We start from the raw sequence: 26767 nt of genomic DNA, 5'->3' as shown, positions 1-26767 counted from the left end.
CCATTAGTAATATTAGATCATGACCATATTAGAGTTTATATGGTGAAGCACCAATAGAACTTTGCACCCTTGTGACATATGCATACTGAAGAGACGGCAAATAACCATCTCAATCCAAATGCTGAAAGTTCATATACTTTGTAATCATCCCTTTGAATGTCTGAATGAGCCGTTCCACTAAACCATCTGATTGTGGATGATAAACACTCATGAAAGTGTGGCGTATCCCCGACTAAAACTTCAAAACATGAAATGCCTCAGCTATAAATGCAGGACCATTATTCGAAAGAATCTGTTTTGGACAAGAATGTTGGAATACTATTTGATTGAGGAAGTATCCAACAGCAATTGTAGAGGCACTAGCAAGAGCACCAACTTCCACCCAATAAGTCAAGTAGTCAAAAGCAATAATAACATACTCATTGCCAGCAATCGGCTGTGGAAAATGTCTCATAAGATCAAACGCCACCAACTCAAATGGATGGGAAACTACAATTGACTCCAACCGTCCTTCCGCAGCACGAGGAGGAGTATTACGAACTTAGCACTAAACCCAGCTACCCACATACCGGATAATATCATGTCGCATCTCCAACCAATAGAAAGACTTGTGCAACTTCTCGATTACACGACGTTGTCCCATATGCCTACCTAGAATAGGAGAATTATGGTAGGCATGGAGAAACTATGGAATAAAGACAGAAGGCACCATTAGACGTAAATGATCATCAGGATCTGTCTCTACAAAATAAAAAAGGCCATCTTCAAAGAGATATTGAGAATGTAAATGCCAGAAAAGTAAATTATTAGCAAGTGATGTAGGATTCTCAAACCCATCTCGAAGCCTTCAAATCCATGAATTAATCTTAGCCTCGCGAACCTAACCGCCGATAGCACAAAATCCTTGTCTAAAAAATCCACAGATGCTAGAACAATAGGCTCGTCAGAAATATGAAAAGAGAGTGGAGAAGGAAGAGGAGTTTAAGAAAGGGCATCAACATCAGCCATAGAATTCTCTAAGCGATGAACAACATCAAAATCATAAATATGGAGCTTCAAAGCCCATTAAGTAGTATGACTAACCATGTTCTTCCGCTTCAATAATGAAGTAACAGTAGCATGTTCACCTTCAAATAACGTCTGAGAACCATGTATATATACATAAAGTTTCTCGAAACCCCAGATTGCTGTTAAACACTCCTCTGTCATGGAGTAGTTCATCTCCATTGGTTATAATGTACAACTTATATACACAATAGGATGGCACTGACCAAGCACACTCGAGCTCTTTTGCATCAACACACCTCCAAGACTAATGTTAAAAGCATCCACACGCAAAATAAAAGGTCAAGTGTAGTTAGGATATGCCAAAACTGGACGAGTCATCAATAGCTCTTTGAGATTCATGAATGCCTGCTCATAATCCAAAGATTAGATGAAAGATGATGTTGATGGCTTCAGCAACGCTTGCAATGGTATAGTGCGATCAGAAAGATGATCCACAAAGTGACCGAGATACTGCACCTTGTCCAAGAAGTGCTGCACATCATTTACACACTTCGGAATAGGGAACTTTAGAATAGCCACAAGTTTGTCAGGATCAACTTGCAAACCCTTACAAGAAATATGGTACCCAAAATAAGTTGTGTCCTTGGACACAAACACGCACTTCAATCGCTTTAGCTTTAAACCAACGTCCCGTAGCCGATCCAACACTTTATGAACATCACGAATGTGCTCCTCCCACGTCCTCTCTGAGTGGATCAAGACATCATCAATGAAGTTAGCAGTCACCTTTGGCATATCACAAAGAACCTCATCCATCATCCGCTAGAAAGTTGCTGGAGCATTGTTCAAACTAAACGGCATCACCAAGAACTCATACAATCCAAATGGTGTACGAAAAGTAGTCTTAGGAATATCTTCTTCAGCCATTGGTACTTGCTAGTACCCAGAAGCAAGATCTAGCTTGGTGAATTAACGACTTCGCCCCAGATGATCTAAGAGATCAGCAGTGTGAGGAAGAGGGTACACATCCAAGATCGTCACTTTGTTTAATGGACGATAGTTGATGCAGAAATGAATACTCTCATCAAGCTTCGTCACAAGATGAAGTTCATATGCCCAAGGACTCCGCGACTTCTGAATAAGACCCTTCTCCAACATCTCCTTAACGTTTGCACTTAAAATCTTGATCTCTTTGGGTGACCGACGACGAACAGAAACATTGATTGGACGGGCATCCCCGGTTGGAATTGGATGACAACCGGGGCAATCTTGGCCCCAGATGATAGGTTAAATTCAAAGAGATTAGAATACTCCTTCATGAGCTGGTCCACCACTGCAACACAAAGATCATCGGAGGGATCGGAAAAGGGAAGAGCAGAACAAAATGGAAACATAGGAAGAAATAGTGGGGGAACAAAAGTAATGGAAGCAGAGGTAGAAATAGAAGGACAAAGAGGTACAAAAGTGAGAGGAATGGATGAAACATAAGGAAGTATGAGACAAGAGGGAGAAGCCTCAAAATCACACTTGGCATGATTGCGTTGCAACCAATCCATACCAAGAATAAGGTCAAAAGCTTGACTCGGCACCACCCACAATGACTGCAACTCAAGCTCGAGATCGCTCACACGCACAACCAGGTCCACCTCATCCAGTGCATATGCATGTGTACGGCCGTTGCCATAAAGAATGAAAACTGGTTCCGCCATATGACGCAAGTGTAAACGGCAACGTGTGGCAACAGATCGAGCAATGGAAGATAAACTTGAACTTATATCAAACAATAATAACCAATAGAGAATAATAGGAGACTTCTTGTTATAAAAACAAGCTTGGAAAGTAAATACTGGATGAATCGGTGCTGAGTGAACCCCTTGATGATACTCTTGAAAGAAAGATGGAAGGATCACTGACTTATTTGCGCAAGGTTGCTCTATTACTTGCGCGACTCCTCATTTCTTGGATGCATCTCAGTGTCTAGACCTTCCACTGCAGCAGCACCAACAGGACGTTATTGATGCCAAGGTCTCCACCCAGGAAATGGAGGTCACCAATCTGGAAAATGCCAACAATGCCAATAAGTGTGACCAACTTCATTACGTGCCCAATAGCGAATGTCACGGCCATGACCACGTCCTCGCCCTTGTCTTTGGACTCGAGCAGCATCAACCTCCATTGGAATAGGACCATCACCCACAGGAAGAGGAGTGGAAGGACGGGTAGTGAGAAGTGGAAGAGGTGACGTTTCATAACGTTGTGCCAAACAAAGCGCATCATTAAGGTGGCTGGAGCAAGTGCATGCATAAATCCAACAAAATCTTGATAAAATGCTGGCCACAACATTCCTAGCTTGATCTGCTCCGACATATTTGGCTCCACAAAAGACTTCGAAAACGAATACTAAATTACATCACTGACTCAATGGCTCTTGGCGAAGATGATGCAATTGTTGGAAGGCATCATCACAATCGTCGACATGTTTGAATGTGCATTTGAAGATGTCCAGGAGAACACTCCAATCCCCACGAGTGGCTACACTCAAACTATTGTACCACTATAATGTTGTCCCTTGGAGACACGTGGGAAACTCATGCAAACATCGAGCATCATCTCAAGAATGATATGTGGCAATCACCATGAAGTGATCAAACCAATGGTATACATCATCCCCAAGATTCCCATGAAAAAACTCCAGCCGAACGCGAGGATTGACACCAAAAGCAGGAGGAGTTGTACCACGCTGCCATTAACTGAGTTTTGTTGTTCAATTGCAAGTGCATAGCATCAAGTAATTGTACCAATTGCTGCTCTAGAGTCAAAAGAGGAGATTGCTAATTTGCCATGAAGATGAACAAAAAGGAAAGAACAAAAAAAAAGGAATGACAAAAACCTAGAAGGAAATGGAGATTTAGACAATGCAAAAAGCTAAATTTAAACCAAAATCTTGAAGGGAAAGAACAAAAGAAAGGAAATGGAAAAAGCTAGATTTAGACAATGCAAAAGCTAAATTTAAACCAAAATCCCAAATCCAAGCACTTCTCAGGGACAATCAAAGGTGCCCCTCATCTCCACCAATGTGAGTGCACGGACAATGGAAAGGGAATACAGAAAATGTGCGCCAAAAAATTCTAGTTTATATATAAGAGTGAGTGGTCTAGGTTAAAACTAATCTGATGGCTACTAAAATCCCACTATGCTAAATTAGTATACGGGATTATAGCTGTACACTTGGTCCTCACAGTATCATTTAATTCACACAATTTTTATGATGATACTATTAAGTGAGCTAAGATTAAGGAACTTATCAAATATTTTGAAATTAATTTTCAAAATGAAGAAGCATTTATTAGGTATTTTTAAGATGAATAAAATGATAAAATTGGTAAGTGAATCAATATTTTGACTTTTATAATTTTCTTTGTATTTGATAGATATGTAGGTTGTTGCTACTTAAAATTTTCCTTATACTAATAAAAAAATAAATAGTTCAATTAAGGTATTATAGTTGTAGCGCAATTATGCCAAATATGACTTTAAGGCTTCTCCCCCTTGTTTCATACTTCCTTATATTTCATCCATTCCTTTCATTTTCGTACCCTTTCGTCTTTTTACTTTTACCTCTACCTCCATTACTTTCATCCCCCCACTATTTCCTCTTATGTTTCCATTTTATTCTACTTTTCCCTTTTTTGATCCCTCTAACAATTTTTGTGCTGTAGTAGTTAATCGGCTCATGAAGGAGTATTATGATCTCTTTGAATTTGACTTACCATCTAGGGCCAAGATTGCCACACGTCATCTGATTCTAACTGGGGATGTTTGTCTAATCAAAGTTCTTGTTCGTCATCAGTCACCCAAAGAGATTAAGATTCTACATGCAAACATCAAAGAAATGTTTGAGAAGGGTGTTATTCAAAAGTCGTGGAGTCCTTGGGCATATGAACCTCATATTAATGGAAGTATTCGTTTTTATATTGACTATCATCCGTTAAACGAAGTGATGATCCCAGATGTGTACCCTCTTCCTCACATTACTAATTTCTTGGATCGTCTAGGGTGAAGTCGTTAGTTCACCAAACTAAATCTTCCTTCTAGGTACTAGCAAATACTGATAACCGAAGAAGATATTTTTAAGACTGCTTTTCGTATACCATTTGATTTGTATGAGTTCTTGGTGATGCCATTTGGTTTGAACAATGCTTTAACAACTTTTTAGCGAATGATGAATGAGGTTCTTTACGATATGCCAGAGGTGACTGCTGACTTCATTGATGATGTCTTGATCCACTTGGAGGGGACGTGGAATGATTATGTTCATGATATTTGTAAAGTGTTGGATCGGCGGAACGTTAGTTTAAAGCTGAAGTAGTTGAAGTGCATGTTTGGGTCCAAGGACACAATTTATCTTGGGTATTGTATTTCTCGTGAGGGTTTGTAAGTTGATCCTGACAAACTTGTGGTTGTTCTAAAACTCCCTACTTTGAAGTGTGTGAATGATGTGCAATGCTTCCTGGGCAGGTGTAGTATCTTGGTTATTTGGTGGATCATTTTTTTGATTGCATTGCACCATTGCAAGCATTGTTAAAGTCATCAATGTCATCTTTCATCTGATCTCCAGATTGTGAGCGAGCATTTGTGAATTTGAAAGAGCTTTTAACAATTCCTCTAGTTTTGGCATATCCTGATTACACTTGACTTTTTATTTTGCACATGGATGCTTCTGATATTGGTCTTGGAGGTGTGTTAATGCAAAAGAGCCTGAGTGTGCCTGTTCAGCACCATCCCATTGCGTATATAAGCTGTACATTACAACTAGTAGAGGTGAACTACTCCATGATGGAGAAAGAGTGTTTAGCAGCAGTCTGGGGTTTCGAGAAACTTCATACATATATATATCATTCTCAGACATTCCTTGAAGGTGATCATTGTAGCACATGTGGTTTTACCCTTTATCCTATGGTAATTTACCATAGGATAACACCATAAAGTGGAACCTAAACCCTCTTTATGCCACATGACATATGCTACATGCCATATATCATATGCCATGTGTCCTGGTGTGGAACCCAAGTTTCAGGGCCTTGGGCCACTGAACGAAGGAACAGTGCCAAACTCCCAAGCATAAAGCCAAGGAATGACGAAACCGGACCATAGAGTAACTCCCAAGCATACAGCCTAAGCGCCAGACTCCGTTTAGCTCTGTTTTGCATGTTGGTCCTAGCATTGGGATGCTAGTTGCTCTAGGACTATTCCAAGTCGCTCCGTGCTCCTGTCCCTTCACTCCTATTTCAGCATACTAATGGCCTAATGCAAGGATATAAGTACTCCATCAGCTAGCATGGAATGGAATTTGGGCTTAGACCCAAGCTGGACGGAGAACAAAGACAAGCACGCAAGTAGGAGTTAAACTATGTCTCAGGTTGGTTAGCCATGTCTAACCTACCCACTATCCCTATTATACATTTGGAACCCTCCCCCCCTTGAGGAACACATGCTTTGGGCTTTCACCCCAATCCACCCTTAGTACCAAGAGTTAGTCTCTAAGACAAGCTCGAAACTTACTAAATATGGAATGTTCCTAGATTGCGAATTTAGACACGGGATGAACACCATTGTGTTCAGGACAATCTTTACATTCCATAGATATGCCAAATGAGCAAATCTGAACACTTTCCATAAATAGCATTTGGGACTGGAATGAGACTAACACAAAAGGTATAATAGCAAAGGTGTTTGGTAGACACGGTAAGCTATCATCTAGCGAATATTGAAGGACCAATCTCAATATTGCAAAGGTTCCCAACACTAGCAAGTGCAAGTCAACAATATGAGTTTCTCGTCACCGTGCCAAGTATACTTAACTAAATGACAACGTAAGATTTCCTTCCTTAGTGCCCTTTTGGTCTAAGTGCACATGTGATGACCAATTTCTCAACTAGCTTAGGTGGAGATTGATAATAGATCCAGCAATAACAACCTCCTGCCATCGTGGCAGTAAGGAAAGAGTATCCGAAAGGACTAGCTGACAGGTAATTTTTGATACCCAAAGTTATATTCACAACAATCATGCTACCATTACTTCATTATTGAAGCAAAAGAACTTGGTTGGTTGTACTACTTGGTGGGCTTTGAAACTTCATATATATGATTTTGATGTTGTTTATCGCCCAGGGAGTTCTATGGCTAATGTTGATGCCCTTTCTCAAGCTCCTCTTCCTTTTCCACACTTTTTTCATGCTTTCGATGAGTCTATTGTCCGGCATCTGTGGATTTTCTAAACGAGGATTCTATGCCGTCAGCGGTTGTTATACTTGATGTTCAGTGTTCATAAGGGGCAGAGCAAGATCTACCTTCTCTTGATGAGGTTCGCAAGGCTCAAAAGCTTAAGCTATGGATTCGAATGTTTCGATATGGGTTTAAAAGTCTTGCATCACTTACTGATGACTTGCCATTCTAGCATTTACATTCTTAGTATCTTCTTGACGACGGCCTTCTTTTTATTTTGTTGGGTTGGATCCTGATGATCCTTTATGGCTGGTGGTGCCTTCTGTCTTTATTCTACGGTTTCTCCATACCTACTATGATTCTTTTATTCTAGGTGGGCATATGGGACATCGTCGTGTGACCAAGAAGCTGCACAGGTCTTTCTATCGGCCGAAGATGCGACATGATGTTATCCGATATGTGTGTAGTTGCATTTGGTGCCAAGTTTATAATACTCCCCTTCATGCTGCGGAAGGATGGTTGAAGTCAATTGCAATTTTCCATCCATTTGAGTTGGTGGCATTTGATCTTATTGGACCTTTTCCTATTGACAATGAGTATATTATTATTATTTTTAACTATTTGACTCATCAGGTGGAAATTAGTGCTCTTGATAGTGCTTTTACAACTACTATTGGAGACTTCTTCCTCAATCGAGTGGTGTTCTAACATTCTTGTCTGGAGCAGATTCTTTTGGATAATAATCCCGCATTTATAGTTAAGGAATTTCATGTTTTGACGTCTCGGTTGGGGATATGCCACACTTTCACGAGTATTTATCATCCACAGTCATATGGTTTGGTGGAACGGCTTGTTCGGACATTCAAAGGAATGATCACGAAATATGTGAACTTTCAGCATTCAAATTGGGATGGTTATTTGCCATCTCTTCGGTATACATATGCGTATATAGAGTTATATTAGTGCTTCACCATATAAACTTCTATATGGTCATGATACAATATTACCAATGGAGTTGGGTTTACCTTTGCAATTGCCACGAGCTGTCGATGCTAGGTGGTGAGATCAATATTTGATAAGCATTCTTCCATTTGTCCGAGCAAAGTTTGCTGAACACTTAGGGGACAACAACGAAGTTACAACTCCTATTATCATCCACCACAAAGTGGATGACTTAGTGTTAGTCTGTTTTCCCCACTTTATGGTACGTGGTTTATCTAAGGAGCTCTTTGCTTAGTGGAAAGGACTATATTAGGTGTTGCAACAAGTTGGATTGCAAGTTTATGAGGTTCAGTATAATGTCTAACAGGCCAATCCCCCATAAATTGTGCATGTACATTAGTTGAAATGCTTCATACAAAGGGATCATGAACAATTGAGACCACCTACAAATCTGCTGATACCTCCTCTTGACGTTCCTCTAGATCCCGGCCCATTTACAAGAGAACCTTGATGGTCTTCCATTATTCTCAGAGGAGGGGATTATGTGAGGTCCAAGTGTATGGCTATAATGCCATATACTAATCTTAATGTAGTGAAATTTTGGTAGCCGTCAGATTAGTTTAATTTGGATCACTCACTCTTGTATATAAGCTAAGGGTTTTTGGGTTAATTGATATGCACATTTTCTATATTCCCTTTCCATATTCCAAGCACTCATAACTCCAATATGAAATTTAAACTCTTGTCCAAAAAAACAAAACACTCTAAGGATAAATTAGGCAATTCGTCAATTTACTATTAAAGTTCAAATAAAGTACTGATTTACTACTTATTGCAAAGATCATTGTTTTATTTGAAATTATAAGTACCAAAAATTAATTAATGGTGTGATTGTTAAAGCAAGAAATATTAACAACTCTCAAGTAAAATTTGATAAATACAATATTCACAAATCTTATGTATAATCATTTTCAAATTTATCTATATGGTATCTCATCGTTAGAGGTGAATAACACAGTAATTAAGTTTTTTCAACTTAGTGTAATTGTTTATGGGCAACTAAAAGACAATTTTGCAAACATTAAGTAAAATTTATTATGTTGAAGCAAAGAGAGCAAAATTTAGTAGATTAAAATTAATTATAAAACTTAACCATCACACTCATATGCAATCTCAAAACTTGGGCAAAATGGATTCTGGGGAAAATGGACTTGCAAGGGAGAACATCATTGATGACAAACACCACTCCAAAATGCCATTCTGGGGCCTGTGACCAAAACCACTTTGGAATTTGATATGAGTTGCATGAGAAAAACCAAGTGAGAGGCAGTAGGATTTCTGGTGTTGTCTAATATCTATTAGTGCAATAATACAGCATAAAATAGCTTAAAAACAGAATAGAAATTAACAAAATAAATATGTGATCATTCTGGCTAATTGTATATCGATGATTTGTACACCTATGAAAAGCATTTAAGGTAAGAGGACCTTAAGGGACTGAAGAGAAAGCCAGATTTCGCTCTCAATTCTTTTTTTTTTTTTCACTTGTTCTTATGTTTTGTCTCTCGCAGTGCCTGCAATCGAGGAGTAGCATCTATACAAATTGACTTTGAAGAAACGTACCTCATCAAGTTCCCTGTCTCTCTCAAAGGTGGAAGAACTCACCTGTCAGAGAAGCGTGCCCCGGAGCAGATGGCTCCACCTCCAAATTACTCTTGACCCGCTTGGGATCATTGGCTGTCAACTTCCAGAGAAGGTTCTCGTCGCTCGTGATCTCGGGGCTGTTCTCCACATCGCGCTTCCTGGCTCAAGTGCAGAGACTACTAACATGTGGGAAAAAGGCCGGATGCGGGGCTCCATCATGATGAACTTCTGCATTTGTTTCTCCATCTCAGCCCGCTTCTTTGCCAGTGCTACGACATCTCCAGGATCCAGAACACGGTGCCAGAACGATCCGTCATTTTTCGTCCTTGTTCCCGGCCATGAAACTCCTCTGGAACCCAGTCGCCTCGAGATGATATGCGCACTGGGAGCTCGTTTGCAGCCATTTTCTTGCCTGCTGGATGATGAGAGTAGCCACCAGTCGAGAAGAGTGGATCATCCTCCGGATCAGGACGAGTGGCTGAAAACAGCCTTGTCTGCTCGTCAACTTCATTTGCAGGAAAGACGACAAGAGGATCCCTCCATCATGACGTTTCCCTGGCTTCCCTGCTGGCCATGCACTGGATCAGCAGCACGAAAGAGTGGATCGTTTCTGGATGCAGACTTGTGGCGAGCACCAGTGGGAAGGCCGCCTTGGTGGCCTCAGGAGCTCGCGAATTTGGGGGTCAGCCCGAGCTCTCTCGAGCATCATGGAGCACCACCAAGGTCTCCCGAGCATCATGGAGCTGGACATCCACCACCGAGCTCTCTGCCCAAAAAAGAACATCCAGCAGCATAATAAAAAACAAGCATGGTGTATAATGGAAGTTGTAAATTATCAAAGATTATTCACTTTAAAATAAATGAAAACTTTACCTTATAGTGATTAGAATAAATAAAAACTTTAATTTATAATGATTAGTTCCAAAAATTGTATCAAGAATCAACAACTTATTATTTGCAAATTGTCACGCGAGGAAATGCGGCTAGAAGGGCATTGCCAGCAGCAGACCTTCGGCCTCGGCAACCAGCCCGGCTCATCCCAGCACATCTGCCATCGCCTGGAAGTGAATCACATGGAGAAATGCTGTACTCGGCCACCATAGATCGAAAGTAGTCGAGTGCCACACGGAGCTTCCCACCGTGATTGCAAGCCAGGAGAATCGCCTGGAAACTTATCTGGTTTCTCGCCTCGCCCTCCATCGCCATGCTGCCAAAAACTCAGTGGCTTTCGCTCATGGCCATTCTGTGCGCAGCCATGGATCATCGCGTTCCACGGGACAATGAGCCGATCAGGCAACGTGGAGAAGATCTTCCCGGGCTGCAAGAGATTCCCCCTTTGAGTGCTCGCGGCAATCCAGATCGCTGTGACCTCACCAGCATGGGCTCCCGCGCTTGGACGAGGGCAATTGCTCTGGATGTACGACGCTATCGTGCTGTGGCATTTGGTCGAACAAGACTCTGGCATCGATCAAGCTCCTGTGCAAAGCAAGTGCCGCCACCATTGCCGACTAAGCAACGAGATCGCGCTGTGGCATCCGTGCAAACATCTTCATGGCTTCTTCGAGGTGGCCGAGGCCAAGATCATGTAAGTCCTCAGGTCGATCCAAGAGAATGCGAGCTTCTTCGAGCTGGTTTCTCTCGGCCAGTGCTGTGATATTGTCGACCACGATGCAACGTTCTTCTGTGCCATGGCTTCAAACAGAGACCTTGCTTCTTCCAGGTTGGACGTTGCCGCTAGCATTGCGTTCCACGAGATTAAGTCGCGGTGTGGCATTTTACTGACAAGAACAGTTCATCCCAGCTCGTTGGTTTCGGGGATTCTCATAAACAAACTTAGCGCGTCGTTAACAAGACCTTTCTTGCATACCCAGGAACCATAAGAAACTCTGTTGTGTTCTAGCATTCCATCAAAGATCTGGCTTTCTTGATCCATATGCCCGTTATGGGCATATGCTTTAAGTAGAGAGTTCCAGAAAACTACGTCCCATTCTGGAACCTCAAACAATTCTTGGCATTCCTCAAAGTTTCCACGGTTTGCACGAGCCGTCATAAAATTCAGCCAAGCAACAATATCCCTTTGTGGCATCTGATCAAACAGCTCTTTTTCTTTCTCAAGATACCCACTTTGGGCATAAGCGCCAAACAGCAAGTTCCAGGAGAATCTGTTGGGCTCGTGGATGCTGATAAACACCTGCCATGTCAATCCGCGCGCTCGCACCTTCCATAGAGTTGGATGAGAAGATTTGCGAGGTACCTGCTGGATTGGTGGTGGCTGCGCGTGGCGCCTTGACGCAATTCGATGCAAGCTGTGAGAAGTTGCGCGTAGTCGTCGAGCGACAATGCACGCTGCTCTAGATCGTCCACTCGTGGTGAGCCGGGGGGACTACTGCCCGACCAGCAGGACCGGGCAGCACTGACTGCTGTGTTCTAGAGGCTTGAAGTACGTCTGCGTGGTAGTACCGGTGTTTTCCTGGATAGAGCTTCGATTTTTCAATGCCACTTTTTCTTCATATCGCTCCTATTTAAATGCGCTTTCAAAGAACAAGCCAAACTTTGCAAAACAATCCCTGAGAGGAAACTTACGATCACAGAGCCGCCATACCAGCGCCATCGGTGGCAGGGAGCGCCTTTGCAACATGGTGAGAACCGAAACAACACCAAGCAAGCCTATGAAACTATAGTATATTCGAGAGAAGTGATTTGATCTGTAAGGCCGCTCGTATTTATAGCTCGAGGCAGCATACAATGCTTGAGTGGCGCCTCTTGGGACGGCATCTTTTTGTCCTTTAAAAGTTAGTTGAGGAAGTCGTTCCGTGTTTGTCAATTCCTTTTCTTTTCTGTAATGCTGGGACATAGAACAACACACGAAGTGAAACTGTGAATCCAGATGAGTAAAGACAACATTTTTAGTTTTTTCACAGTTTATATAAATTTGAGTCCAGATTATATGAAAAAGTTCCTAACGTTACACTGCAGCAACAACTTTGCAGGAAACGCACCATTTTATCATTGACAGTCTCACGTGAATAGACTCTAAAACATACTCTTATTTTATATATATATATCACTTTTCATGATTCGAGATTCGTTCCCGTGGTTCTTCGAGGCCCGAGCTTTGGCAATTCTTCAGCGGAAGCAGCGGCTGCCATTCCAGCGCCACCCTCGATGGCAGCTGTTGTCACACCCGTACTAATTGCATTGCACGCAGCGAAATCCATCCCACTACCATCCTCCGCAGCAGCGATGCGCCATCGCCTTGGTGATCCCCCCGACCTTCACTCCCACCGCTAGGTGTGCCTGGGCCTGGTTTTGATGCTCCAATCGAGTCTTATTGCTTGCCGATCATTGGAGCAATCGATTGGAAGTCCGAGATTTGGAGAAGAGACGAGAAGATTCAGACATTTTATATCAAGGCTTGAACAATGTATATTTTATTGCTGGAACTCATGCAATGCCATGCAGCATCCCACGATACAAAAAACACGTCATCAGTGTCTTGATTGAGCTTGGCACTGCAGAATGATGACATCAAAGGCAATTATGATGCTGATTTTTAGCTTGGGCTTACCCCGTGAAACTGGAGGTTTCGGTTGCGCCAGCTCCAACCCCTCTGGCAACGGTGGCAACTGTTTTCATACCAATACCGCCCCGACTGGCAGCGCTGGGCAGCAGCCTTTGCGATTCCTCCCACGTCCACGCCCATGGCCAGCATCATCACAAATATGGCGAGTGCCAAAAACAACATGAAGAAAGCCTTGTTCTTCATGATCTGCTAGAGTAAGCTTGTTAGAAGTGGTTTGATTTGGGCTCATATTTATAGCTCGAGCCAGCACACAATGCTAGAGAGTTGTCGTGGGAGTCCTTATCTATCCATGTTTGAGACTTTCTTCTCGTTTCTATAATATCTCTCCAACCCTTCAAATGAGGATCACTAAGTTCCCGAAAATCGCCATTCCATTACAAGTTCGTATTACAAGCTTACAGATAGATATGTTAAAAGAATCGCATTAGCCAAGTGTGTGTGTGTCAGTTAAATATGGGACGGTTGAGATCATGTCAGATCGACGGCTTTGATTTAATTAACACGACAGCCAAGATTTTATGCAGTGTACGGCTCAGATTGTATATAAAGGAACGGTCCAGAAAGTTTTAAATGCACGGTCTAGATTGTACAACAATGACTGTCAATTAGACGGCCCAGATTTCAAATTCTTATATCTTTCAAGAATATACTATTCTTCTATTTGTACGAAAAATACCATTCACACATCATTTCTTAAAATGGGCGTAAGCCCGGGCGAGGCTTACTGGAGTCCACACCCGGTCAAAGCCCTCACCTTGGTCGGATCTTGATAGCCCCTGCTTGCCAGCGCCTTGGGTTTGCTCCTGAGATGATCTCCCCCCTGCCCTGGCTCCCGCCACGCCTTCTTATCGCCGCCCCGCTGCATCCCAAGAAGTCCCCCCTGATGCGCCGCCCGATCCTCTGTAACAAACCGGTCTCCTCCCCGCCACGTCGGACCCCATGCCAAGTCATCTCTCTCCATGTCATCATCCACGTGTCCCGCCTCACTTTGTTCTACGGGCTCGTTATTGGCCGCTACAACGTACTTAGCTTTCAGACACTTTAATGCCCTAAGAAAGGGGAAGTAAGCAAGCGCGAGTTTTCTCTGGTAAGCAAGCGAGCTTGAGCTGAAATACTGCGACTCTCTCTGGTAAGCTTCATCTCTAACTATGGCTCGCAAAATCTCCACGCCACCGCCCCCGCCGCCTCACCGGGAGCACACGAGGAGGACGCCGCCGCCCAAACCATCGCCAAAGAGGGCGCCGACAACTTCATCTCCGCCACCAAAGAGGTCTCCACCGGCGCCAGCCAAGAGGCACAGTCACTCACCAGCAAATCCCACAGAGGGACATCACTCACCAGCAAAGCCACCACCGAGTTCTCCTGAGCATCATGGAGCTGGACATCCACCACCGAGCTCTCCGCCCACAAAGGAACATCCAGCAGCGGAGCCAAAGAGGCACCCTGGACATCGACGAGCTGGTGATGGAGCTGCTACAGGGCCGCCACCTTCTTCTTCGCCGCCCAACAAGGCCGACACTGTAACCTGGCGACCAAGGAGGGCCGGGCCGTCATCGCCACCACCTTCGAGCATAACGTGGAACCCAAGGCCATCGCCACCACCTTCGACCATAACGTGGAACCCAAGGCCGCCATCGCCACCACCTTCGACCATAACGTGGCAACCAAGGCCCCTTGGCTTGGGCACCTCTCCACCTACGGCGTCGTCAGCACCATCTTCAGCAGCAGCATTCGTGGCATCACCTGGTGTCCTCGCGGCAGGCATCGTTCTGCTCCTGCTCGCACTGGTAGCCATCGGCACTGGAGTCTGGATACTCTTGAAGAGGAGAAGGAACAAGGTGCACGGTGACATCCACCACGACGACATCCTGGTGGAGTATGGCCATCAACCTAGCGGTGGCAACAGCGGCAGCAGCAGCAACCAGCGGGAGCACCTCATTACCAAAGTGGAGCCTCGACCATCATCGCAGTTGAAAGCTGGCAGGAAGAAGCCGGCTGCTGACCACAGAATTCGCGAGCTCCTGAGGCCACCAAGGCGGCTGCCACCGTCTGCTCTTCCCGCTGGTGCTCGCCACAAGTCTGCGTCCGGGAACGATCCACTCTTTCGTGCTGCTGATCCAGTGCATGGCCAGCAGGGAAGCCGGGAAAACGTCACGATGGAGGATCCTCTCGTCGTCTTTCCTGCGCATGAAGTTGACGACAAGCCAAGGCTGTTCTCAGCCACTCCGGAGGATGATCCACTCTTCTCGACTGGTGGCTACTCTCATCATCCAGCAGGCGAGAAAATGGCTGCAAACGAGCTCCCAGTGCGCCTATCATCTCGACGCGACGGGGTTCCAGAGCAGTTTCATGGACGGGAACAAGGACGAAAGGTGGCGGATCGTTCTGGCACCGTGTTCGATCCTGGAGATGTCGCAGCACTGGCAAAGAAGCGGGCTGAGATGGAGAAACAAATGCAGAAGTTCATCATGATGGAGCCCCGCATCCGGCCTTTTTCCCACAGGTTAGTAGTCTCTGCACTTGAGCTGACAATATGGACTGACGAAGCTGAATCGATCAGGAAGCGCGATGTGGAGAACAGCCCCCAGATCATGAGCGACGAGAACCTCGTCTGGAAGTTGACAGCCAATGATCCCAAGCGGGTCAAGAGTGATTTGGAGGTGGAGCCATCTGCTCCGGGGCACCCTCCTCTGACAGGTGAAAACGCCGACCAGGTACGAGCCTTTCTGTATCCTGGTGAATTCTTCCACCTCTGAGAGAGACAGGGAACTTGACGAGGTACGTTTCTTGGAAACCAATTTGTCTAGATGCTACTCTTTGATTGCAGGCACTGCAAGAGAAAAACAAATAGCAGGAAGAGCGAAAGCTCGTCATTTATCTGTCAGTCCCTTCTATGGGCTTGAGTAAGTCACAGGAAGGTCCTGTTGCCTTCCTCGCTTTTCATCGGGGTACAAAAGTTTAGGAGGAACCATCAATCAATAGCCAGGATGATCACAAATTTATTTTGTTAATTTTTTATTCTGTTTTTATGAAATCTAAACTATCGATGCTGCACTATTTAGTGTTAATGATCATGTCAAAATTGAACAAGCCGAAAATGTATCTATATCTATGAAGTCCCTCTTTTAGCTCAAACTCAAAGCTCGATAGAACCAAGTCAGTGGTCGAAATAGAAGATAAGAACTCTGGAGCATATATATTAGGAGTGTATACGCTGCAAGAAAAGTGGTAAATGCTACATCGTCTCTTCTCACTAGGAGGCTGTTGACAATCTCTTGGGCAATCCAGCACCCAAACAGATTAATCACGCAGAGTGATCAGTGACGGGACCAGAAAGTGGTCTATGCTTCAGCCATCCAGCATGGTATTATGCGTTTAAAATTAATCAATTAATAATTATTTTCTGATATTAAGTCTTGTTAAAGTTATAAATATTTGCAGACTATGTTACATTTATAGATGCAACCGAAAATTGCTCACAATTCTCTTCGCTGGTCACAAGCAAATTCATTTGAATGAATTTGGTTAGATCACATCAGGTTGGTCAAAATTTGTGTTTATGTTTCTTACTTTTCTCTCTTCTTCCTGCTGTCCCAGTTCGAGCTGTTCGAAGGTCATGCATGAAAGGCAAGCTTTCTCTGGAATCCTGCCTTTGCAGATTCGACATGAGCACGTAGAGCGCCGAGTCCCCTGGTTCCATCATGAAGATATTCTCTGCGGCTCGAGCTGCAGCATCGATGTTCTTGCCGCTGCCATGAACTTTGCAACTGCTGATCAAGCACGTGAGGAAAGGGCATCACTAGCAGCAGACCTTCGTGATGGAATGGGAAAAGCTACTATTGAATGCTTGTTGTATACAATCTTATATACTTGTTCATCTCCTTTAATCTTTCCTAGATTCCTGCCGTAGATTCCTGTGTCCTTGATGCCTTGATTCGTGCTCCAACACTCCCCCTTGATCTGATCCATCCTAGAGATCAGACCATATCGCCTACTCCCCCTGCGTTGGTACGGTCCTAGCTTGTGGTGAACTGTTGTGTCCAGAGTTGCCTTCGCAAGCAGCTTGCACTCGTAAGCATGGAGCATTGGAACCAGTATTGGCTCGTCTTGGAGTTCCAGCTGCTCCTTTTCATCGATTCTGAGCTCCACATTCACGCTCATGATTGCACAGCACGTACTAGTATGTGATCATGTTGTCAGTGGACTCCTCAGCTCTGCCAAGTTCGCCCCCATGATCACAATGCCTATCAGTAGCAAGTGTTGAGATCTTCATGAGAAAGTATTCATTCTTTCCAGGCAATCACCTGTGTTGTCATTCAGGGTTGTTTGCAATTCAAAACGTAGAGTGTTTCTTTAGCTGCCTTCCATAGCAACATTGCATGCTACACCAAAAACTCACTGTATTAGTAAATTAAAATAATGTACCTGGTTGTATCGTTTATTGTCAACGTTCAAACTCGCCGCTCGGGGATGGCAGCTATGTCGGCCCGGATCGTCTCCCTCATCTCCATGTCCTCCATGAAAGTGTCGACGAACATGCTGATCCCTGGCATTCCATCTGGGTAACAAGCTCCACAATCCTCAGCACACAGCTCTTGCATCTGCCGCTGCTGTCCTGGATTGAGTTGCTCTCCAAGAAGAACCTAGCAGTGTCCATGTACGAGAGCCAGAAGGAGCACTCATCAAAATATATGACTTGAGAAACACGTTCTGGTAAAGCATCTCCTTTTTCTCCCCCTCAGAACGTGGTTTAGAAACACCTTAAGAAGTTTGCAATATACTTATGTTGTGAACACGTAGAACCCATGTATTAGAAGATACTACAAACTTCAAAATTACTGACCAAGACCTATCATTTTCTGGCTAGACCTGTAAAGTATCTGGACCTACACTTTCTAGGGTCAGTGCCATGTAGAATTGTACCTTTCTCTGAGTTGGAGGCTCTAGGAGCACTATGGCATTGTATTTTCCTCCAAGAGTGGCAAATCTGCTTAGTACTAATACAGCAGTATCCTGATAGCACTGTAACCTGCCACCTTTGGTTTAATGCCAGAAATAAGAAATACCTTCGTCTTGGTTGCGTAAGAGAACATTGTCCCTCCATAGCAATCCATCTTACAGATATCCTATACATTCAAAACACATGTAAGTACAAAAGAGTAAGTGCTGTACCTGTCTGAAGACTGGTACATCATAGATTTCAGCGTTGCATAAGATGCATCTCATCATCTTCTTCTCCTTCCCACCATGCTTGTATGGTGCAGAAATCTGGAAGGAGATTCCAATGTGGGGCCAGAATTGTATGAAATGCTGCCATCTTTGCTCTCCCCAATTTCGTCTTGACCATGGAGGGTCCAATGTGTGGCCAGAATTGTATGAAATTCTGCCGAGACAGCATCTTCATCTCCAAGACTTATGCTCACATGGCTAGAGCTCTTCGAAATTCTTCGAGAAAGAAATGAAAGAGTGGATCTGATCACAATGGATCGAGTCACAACAGACAATGGAGTGACGGTTGAAGTCGTCTACTATTGCACCACAAATCATCTCCAAACATTGAAACCAAACTTGAATAATATTGAGGTACCTTAGTTTCCCAAAGAGCCTTCATTGTAGCTTCGTTCAACAGTCCTTGCATGTGTATCAGATCCTTTGGCCTTCCACAAGTAGTTGACGATGCCAAGCTGTAAGGTCAAACTATGAGAATAAAAAGATAGGAAAAGGAATCCATGCCCTGCTTGGGTGTGACCAGCCATCATCAAGACAATCTCTGTGACAATCTGTGGTGAAGGTCTCCGGTTTGTTGTGCTGCAGCAAGACCTCAGTAGCATCCACTGGTGGTGTATCTCGCACAAGCTCAGCTTTGCCAAGAATCGCACGGCACAGCAAGACGTCAATATCCGTGCCTCTGCAACTCAGACGAGACAGACTCTCCGGACTAAGATATATCCCCACACCCTAGGTGGAGTCCAAAACCATATGACACTGAGAAGCTCGTTTCGAGAACACCCCTACCAACCCTGATGCAAATTCACATCCCCACCTCGCACTGAGCGTCTCAAACGCTTCTCGGCGAGCCTGACTGCCAGGACAGTCGTAAAGAACTTTGTACACCGAAGTAACATCGGCCACTGCCGAGAGTCGCCACTGCCGAGAGTCGCCCGAGCCCCGCTAGAAACGCTGCTTTGACGTCGACAAGTTTTGGATCGCCAACCTCGAGCTTCGCGAGCCTGCCGCCGCTGGAAACGACAAGATTGGAGAGCTTGTTGCGGCTAGAAGTCACGTCTTCCACTTCGCCACCCTCGTCTTCCACGGTGGAACAAGCCCCGGCCGTGTCGGTGGAAGAGCTCGAGCTTCCTTTTTCCACTGCCAAGGAGCGTCTCCACATCGTCGAGCGATCCAGGGCCATCGAATGGCTGGATCGGGCTGAAAAAACCAGCGCTGTCAAACCAACCAATCGAGTTCCTGTATCCAGTCCCGGTATTTAGCTGGATCATATGCGCGAAGAACACCGCCAGATGACAGCTCGCAAAGAAAGTCTCCGCAATTTCCCTGCCAGCGACGGTAGGCCTCGCACAGAGCAGCACTAATTTCCACGGGAAATCCTTCCAAATCCCTGCTGGTTGCTAAGTGGACTCCTTCACGAGGGACACCATCACCTGGACTCGGGGTATGTCCGCTTTTGCTCGCGATAGTCAGGATGCGCCCATCACCTGTCGACATCTCAATCGACAGGTGTCAATCTTGACAGTGCCTGCAGAACAAGATCAACTTGATCGGACCCTCTTGCTCCACCAAATTCTGTTCGGCCTTATCCTGAACATTGCTCAAGATCTTGACTGCTGTGCACGACTTGCATGCAAATCCACACAAGACTGGAACACTGCTTGCCTGACCCTATCACTGTTCCATGCAGCTTGCTGCCGCCTATCAAAAAATCTCTACAGAGACAGAGTGCAGGGGAAGAATAGGAAGAAGCCCTACTGAGGCAGAGCTTTGCCTGTGATGGCTCTCATGATCTGCATTACGTTGCATCAAGCCCACTGCCCTGCTGAACAGAAAATTCTCTGATACCATGATGGAACGGGAAAAGCTGCTGTTGAATGCTTGTTGTATACAGTCTTATATACTCGTTCATCTTCTTTAATCTTTCCTAGATTCCTGCTGCAGATTCCTGTGTCCTTGACGCCTTGATTCCTGCTCCAACACTTCGGCCTCGGCAACCAGCCCGGCTCGTCCCAGCACATCTGCCATCGCCTGGAAGTGAATCACATGGAGAAATGCTGTACTCGGCCACCATAGATCGAAAGTAGTTGAGTGCCACTCGGAGCTTCCGCAAGTCAGGAGAATCGCCTGGAAACTTATCTCGTTTCTCCATCGCCATGCTGTCAAAAACTCAGCGTGGCCATTCTGTGCGCAGCCATGGATCATCGCGTTCCACGGCACAATGCTCCGATCAGGCAACGTGGAGAAGATCTTCCCGGCCTGCAAGAGATTCCCCCTTTGAGTGCTCGCGGCAATCCAGCTCGCTGTGTCTCTCACCATCATGGTCGCGAAGAGCTCCCGCGCTGGACGAGGGCAATTGCTCTGGATGTAAGCTCCCAGCATCGTGTTTCACGCGACGATATCATGCTGGGACATTTGGTCGAACAAGATGCCATCCATCAACCTCCCGTGCAAAGCAATTGCCGCCACCATTGCCGTCTAAGCGACGAGATCGCGCTGTGGCATCCGTGCAAACATCTTCATGGCTTCTTCGAGGTGGCCGTGGTTGGAGTAGGCCAAGATCATGTCAGTCCACACCACGTCGTCGGGGAGGTGAATGCGAGCTTCTTCGAGCTGGTATCTCTCGGCCAGTGCTGTTATATTGTCGACCGCGATGCAACGTTCTTCTGTGGCATGGCATCAAACAGAGACCTTGCTTCTTAGGCTGGACGTTACCGCTAGCATTGCGTTCCACGAGATTTAAGTCGTGGTGTGGCATTTTACTGAAAAGCTCCTTGGCTTTTTTATTATGCTCAAGCTGGGCATATGCAGTGACAAGAACAGTTCATCCCAGCTTGTTGGTTTCGGGGATTCTCATAAACAAATTTCGTTAACAACACCTTTTCTTGCATACGCAGTAACCATAACAGCCCAAGAAACTATGTTGTGTTCTACCATTCCATCAAAGATCTGCCTTGCTTGATCCATATGCCCGTTGTGGGTATATACTGTAAGTAGAGAGTTCCAGAAATTTACATCCCATTCTGGAACCTGATCAAACAATGATCGGCATTCCTCCAAGTTTCCACGGTTTTCACAAGCTGTTATAAAAATCATCCATGCAGAAATATCCCTTTGTGGCATCTGATCAAACAGATGCTCAATCTGTGCTCTTGCACCTTCCATAGAGTTGGATGAGAAGATTTGTGAGGTAATTGATATACACATTCACTGTATTTCCTTTTCATATTCCAAGCACTCACAATGTTAAATTATCATTCATTCCAATCTGGTATATGTTTTAAAACTTAATTATTAAAAGTTATTATTTAATTTTTCATATATTCTCTCATCTCTCATTATCCCATATAACTAAAATACCATTTTTTTATGATAATAAGAAATAAACATGGTGTACAATAGGAACTATAAATTATCAAAAATTATTCACTTTAAAATAAATGAAAACTTTACTCTATAGTTTTTAGTTCCAAAAATTACATCAAGAGTCAACAAATTATTATTTGTAAATTTCACCATATATTATAGTTACTAAATTGTCTAAATCCTAATAGTAAAATAATCTTTATTTTGTTCACCAAAAAATACTTTCATGTGATTTGTGTTTTTCTATATACATACACTTTATGCATCATTCTTGTATAGTCAATAAGTTGACAAAAAATACTTTTTATGCAAATTGTTGATATTCTGCATAGCCAAAAAACTATTTTAATAAAGAAGTTTATCAATTGATTTGTTTTTTTCCACAATTTGTATATATTTATTATAACTTTATTTTGATATAAAATCCCATTAAATCATATGAATCACCTAATTTTGAATATCTACCAAATTTTTTTAATTAAATAGTGATTTTTCTTTAGTCAGATCAAGTTGACCATAATAGGGAATCTTATTATTATCACAATACTTTCTGTGGTAAATAATCTGCACATAATTAAACTATTTGAAAGTTTGATTTATGGAAGATAAGAACTCTAAAGCATATAAATAAATGCTACATTGGTAGGCTTTTGACAATCTATTGAGTAATCTAACATGCCCAAATAGATTCATGCATCAGTAGTGATCAGCAATGGGATCAGAAAATGGTTTATGCTTCATTTATCCATTTAAAATTAATTAATTAATAATTATTTTTCTGTTTGTATTATGTTACATTTTTAGATGCTAGAAAGTTAACCGAAATTGCAGTAATCGCAATTCTTCCCACAAGCTAATGAACGAATTTCAAATTTTGTGTTTATGTTTTTTTCTTCCTAGGGTGCAGCGTGCAAATCTTGAAAAACCTAGAAGGCCGCACTTGAACGTTGGAAGGCAACCTTGAATCCTGCTTTTGCGGATTCGACATGAGCACGTAGAGCGCCAATTCCATCTCCAAGAGTTTCTCTGCGGCACGAGCTGCCGCATCGATGTTCTTGCCGCTACCATGAACTTTGCAAGCGCTGATCAAGCTCTTCCACGCGAGGAAATGCGGCTGGAAGGGCATCACCAGCAGCAGACCTTCGGCCTCGGCAACCAGCCCGGCTCGTCCCAGCACATCTGCCATCGCCTGGAAGTGACTCACTTTTGGAGAAATGCTGTACTAGGCCACCATATCGAAAGTAGTCGAGTGCCACACGGCGATGGAGGGCGAGGCGAGAAACGAGATAAGTTTCCAGGCGATTCTCCTGACTTGTAATCACGGTGGGAAGCTCCATGCTGCCAAAAAACTCAGCGGCTTTTCGCTCATGGCCATTCTGTGCGCAACCAGGGATCATCGCGTTCCACGACACAATGCTCTGATCAGGCAACGTGGATAAGATCTTCCCGGCCTGCAAGAGATTCCCCCTTTGAGCGGCAATCCAGCTCGCTGTGTCTCTCAGCTCCCGCGCTTGGACGAGGGCAATTGCTCTGGATCTAAGCGTGTTTCACGCGACGCTATCGTGCTGTGGCATTTGGTCCAACAAGACTCAAGATCCCGTGCAAAGCAATTGCCGCCACCATTGCCGTCTAAGCGACGAGATCGCTCTGTGGCATCCATGCAAACATCTTCATGGCTTCTTCGAGGTGGCCGTGGTTGGAGTTGGCCAATATGATATTTTGGTTCCGCGTTTGAAATTTTCTTCTTTTTCTATAATGCTCATAAAATCTCTCCAGCCCTTCAAATGAGGATCATTAAGTTCCACAAAATCGCCAAGACTCGGAGACAATGCGACTGGAACCAGCATCCATACAATGCAGCAAATAACCTGTATTTGGTTAACAAAACTTGTAAAAGCATCCCAGAGCTTTGCAAATACCCCATACTTATGGAAGCCGCATTTACTATTTTGGATAAAAGCCAAATACAGGTCGGGTATGTAATATTGCTTCTATCTACTCGTTCTTTATCTTCTGGAAGGAGCCTTTGAGCTTGAGACGTTGTATGCGAAAACAAAAGAAAAGACAAGAAACAAAATAAAAGAGGCAAACAAAATCCTTGGCTTGTCTTCTGGAAGGAGACTGCCCCGTTTTTACGCCCTGCATAAGAGAAACAACCAATAGAACTTTTGCAGAGGAAGATATACTTACTCCACCTCCGGACAATGGACTGGACACTTGCAGCACCCCACGTCCCCAAAGGCATCCTGGGCAGCGTCACGCCCGAAGACCAGCCGATAGATCTTCTTCATCCTCTCCAGCGAAGCGCCAGCGTACTGACAGACCAGAGTGGCATAGACCTCGGGTTCTTCGGTGATGACATGTGCAGCCACTCCTCCCGCTTGCTGGATTGAGCTGAGCCGTGGTCGTAGCTCGTCAGTGCAAGCGTCGGGCATGTCAAAAGCGATTCCCGATGCCGAAGAGAGAGCTGCAATGCTCCTGGGGTCTTGGATGAAGGTACGCCACCATCGAATCTCAGGGACGCTCCCGTTCCAGACTGCTTCTGGGAACATGCGCGCGACTTTCACTCTGAATGACTCCAGTAGCTTCCTCTTGAACAGGGCTTTGAGCGAACTCAAGGTCGACCGCATCGAAGCCTTCTCCCGGTTTAGTGAAGTGATCTGATCTTTCAAGTCAGCGATCTGCTGCCGCTGCTCCAAGTTCTCCTCTATCAAAGCAGTGATCTGCTCCCGCTGCACCGACTTCTCGTCTTCCCAAGCAGCGATCTTCACATCCGAAGCAGCAATCTGCTCCCGCTGCACCAAGTTAGATCACTGCTTTGAATGTGAAGATTGCTGCTTTGGACGTGAAGATTGCTGCTTTGGAATACGAGTGTTGTCACAAACTTGCTACCACTAGACTCAGCTGCCATCTCTACCGCTGCCTCCTTCATCTTCCCTTTCTTCTCCTCCTCCACCTGCGCTGCCTGTGCCGCCACCTCTACCGCTGCCTCCCCCTTCATCTTGCCTTTCTTGCACTGCCTGCGCTGCCTCTTCCGCGAGCAACATGGCCTTCGCATAGTTCTGGAAACGCAGCGCCTGCCGGTACAGCAATCCAGTGTGATCTTTGCTATTGGCATTAGGGCAGTACGCAACAAAGCAGCCCTGTTCTATGAACTTAACGCACGGCCCAGCCTCCCTTACCATGAGGATGAAGGTTTCGCTCCACGCCAACCTCTTCCGAGAGACCTAGGGTGTTGAGCCACGCGTCCACGTCAGCCACGAAACCATTGTCGTTGCATAGATCGTCCATCTTCGACTCGGGGGCACCGGCCAGTCCTTGCGAAGCTCGTAGTAGAGGATGGTCAGAGACACAGGGCTAACCGGTGGACGCGTCGGAGGTGCCGGCGGCTGCGGTCTCTTCTGCTTCTCCTTGTTCTTGTACCCCATCGCCCCCTAATGCCCTAATCCCGCCGGCTAACCTAGCCTTTCGTAGAAACTTAAATGCCCTAAAAAAGGAAGCGAGCTTGAGCTGAAATACTGCGACTTTCTCTGGTAAGCTTGATCTCTGACTATGACGCCACCGCCCCCGCCGCCTCACCGGGAGCACGCGAGGAGGACGCCGCCGCCCAAACCATCGCCAAAGAGGGCGCCGACAACTTCATCTCCGCCACCACTCCACCGGTGCCAGCAGTCATTCACCACTGGTCAGTGATCAGGATGTGGAGGAGGCGTCTGTGCAAGCGATGGTAGCCGGATACTTTCTGTGCCACAGAGGGACACCACTCACCGGCAATGCCACCAGCGAGTCCTGAGCATCATGGAGATGGACATCCACCAGCGAGTTCTCCAGAACATCATGGAGCTGGACATCCACCACCGAGCCATCCGCCCACAAAGAGACACCATGGACATCGACGAGCTGGTGATGGAGATGTTACAGGGCCACCACCTTTTTCTTCAGCGCCCAACAAGGCCGACACTGTAACCTGGCGACCAAGGATGGCCGGGCCGCCATCGCCACCACCTTCGAGCATAACGTGGAACCCAAGGCCGCCATCGCCGCCCTTCGACCATAACAAGGCCCCTTGGCTTGGGCACCTCTCCGCCTACTGCGTCGTCAGCACCATCTTCAGCAGCAGCAGCATTCGTGGCATCACCTGGTGTGCTCGCGGCAGGCATCGTTATGCTCCTGCTCGCGCTGGTAGCCGTCGTCACTGGAGTCTGAATACTCTTGAAGCGGAGAAGGAACAAGGTGCACGATGACATCTTGGTGGAGTATGGCCATCAGCCTGGCAGTGGCAACAGCCGCAGCAGCAGCAGCCACCAGGAGCACCTCATTAATGTTCCCCTGACCAAAGTATTGCCTCGACCATCTTCGCAGTTGAATGCCGGTAGGAAGAAGGCAGCTGCTGATCCCCGAATTCACGAGCTCCCGAGGCCACCAAGGCGACTACGACCGTCTGCTCTTCCCGCTGGTGCTCGCCACAAGTCTGCGTCCGGAAACAAGCTCGCAGTGGATCCACTCTTTCGTGCTGCTGATCCAGTGCGGAAACGTCATGATGGAGGATCCTCTCGTCGTCTTTCCTGCGCATGAAGTTGACGACAAGCCAAGGCTGTTCTCAGCCACTCCGGAGGATGATCCACTCTTCTCGACTGGTGGCTACTCTCATCATCCAGCAGGCGAGAAAATGGCTGCAAACGAGCTCCCAGTGCGCCTATCATCTCGACGCGACGGGGTTCCAGAGCAGTTTCATGGACGGGAACAAGGACGAAAGGTGGCGGATCGTTCTGG

General features: G+C 45.3%; 3 protein-coding genes across 4 annotated transcripts; all 3 read right to left on the bottom strand.

The window, feature by feature from the left end:
• Positions 1-10790: 10790 nt before the first annotated feature.
• Positions 10791-21210, bottom strand: LOC112345157 (pentatricopeptide repeat-containing protein At2g44880-like). The gene is made up of 2 exons (XM_024671348.1): positions 20618-21210; positions 10791-10835 (listed from the first exon to the last, which is right to left on the bottom strand). The coding sequence occupies exons 1-2, from the start codon at positions 21008-21010 to the stop codon at positions 10803-10805; spliced, it is 426 nt and encodes a 141-aa protein (XP_024527116.1). The 5' UTR covers positions 21011-21210; the 3' UTR covers positions 10791-10802.
• Positions 21107-23617, bottom strand: LOC112345213 (pentatricopeptide repeat-containing protein At2g35030, mitochondrial-like). Its single transcript, XM_024671540.1, has 5 exons — positions 23579-23617; positions 23317-23445; positions 22935-23183; positions 21508-21751; positions 21107-21294 (listed from the first exon to the last, which is right to left on the bottom strand). Exons 1-5 carry the CDS (start codon positions 23615-23617, stop codon positions 21107-21109), a joined length of 849 nt encoding a protein of 282 aa, XP_024527308.1.
• Positions 23618-23920: 303 nt separating this feature from the next.
• Positions 23921-25451, bottom strand: LOC112345156. 2 transcript variants are annotated; one of them, XM_024671347.1, is made up of 2 exons: positions 24185-25451; positions 23921-24133 (listed from the first exon to the last, which is right to left on the bottom strand). In XM_024671347.1, exons 1-2 carry the CDS (start codon positions 24622-24624, stop codon positions 24127-24129), a joined length of 447 nt encoding a protein of 148 aa, XP_024527115.1. In that variant the 5' UTR covers positions 24625-25451; the 3' UTR covers positions 23921-24126. The 2 variants fall into 2 exon arrangements, with proteins under 2 accessions (XP_024527115.1, XP_024527114.1); XM_024671346.1 differs by having other exon boundaries at positions 24190-25451.
• Positions 25452-26767: the final 1316 nt, after the last annotated feature.

The sequence above is a fragment of the Selaginella moellendorffii genome, unplaced genomic scaffold (genome assembly GCF_000143415.4).
Source record: "Selaginella moellendorffii unplaced genomic scaffold, v1.0 SELMOscaffold_7, whole genome shotgun sequence".
NCBI lineage: Eukaryota > Viridiplantae > Streptophyta > Lycopodiopsida > Selaginellales > Selaginellaceae > Selaginella > Selaginella moellendorffii.
This window is presented reverse-complemented; position numbering and strand designations above follow the sequence as displayed.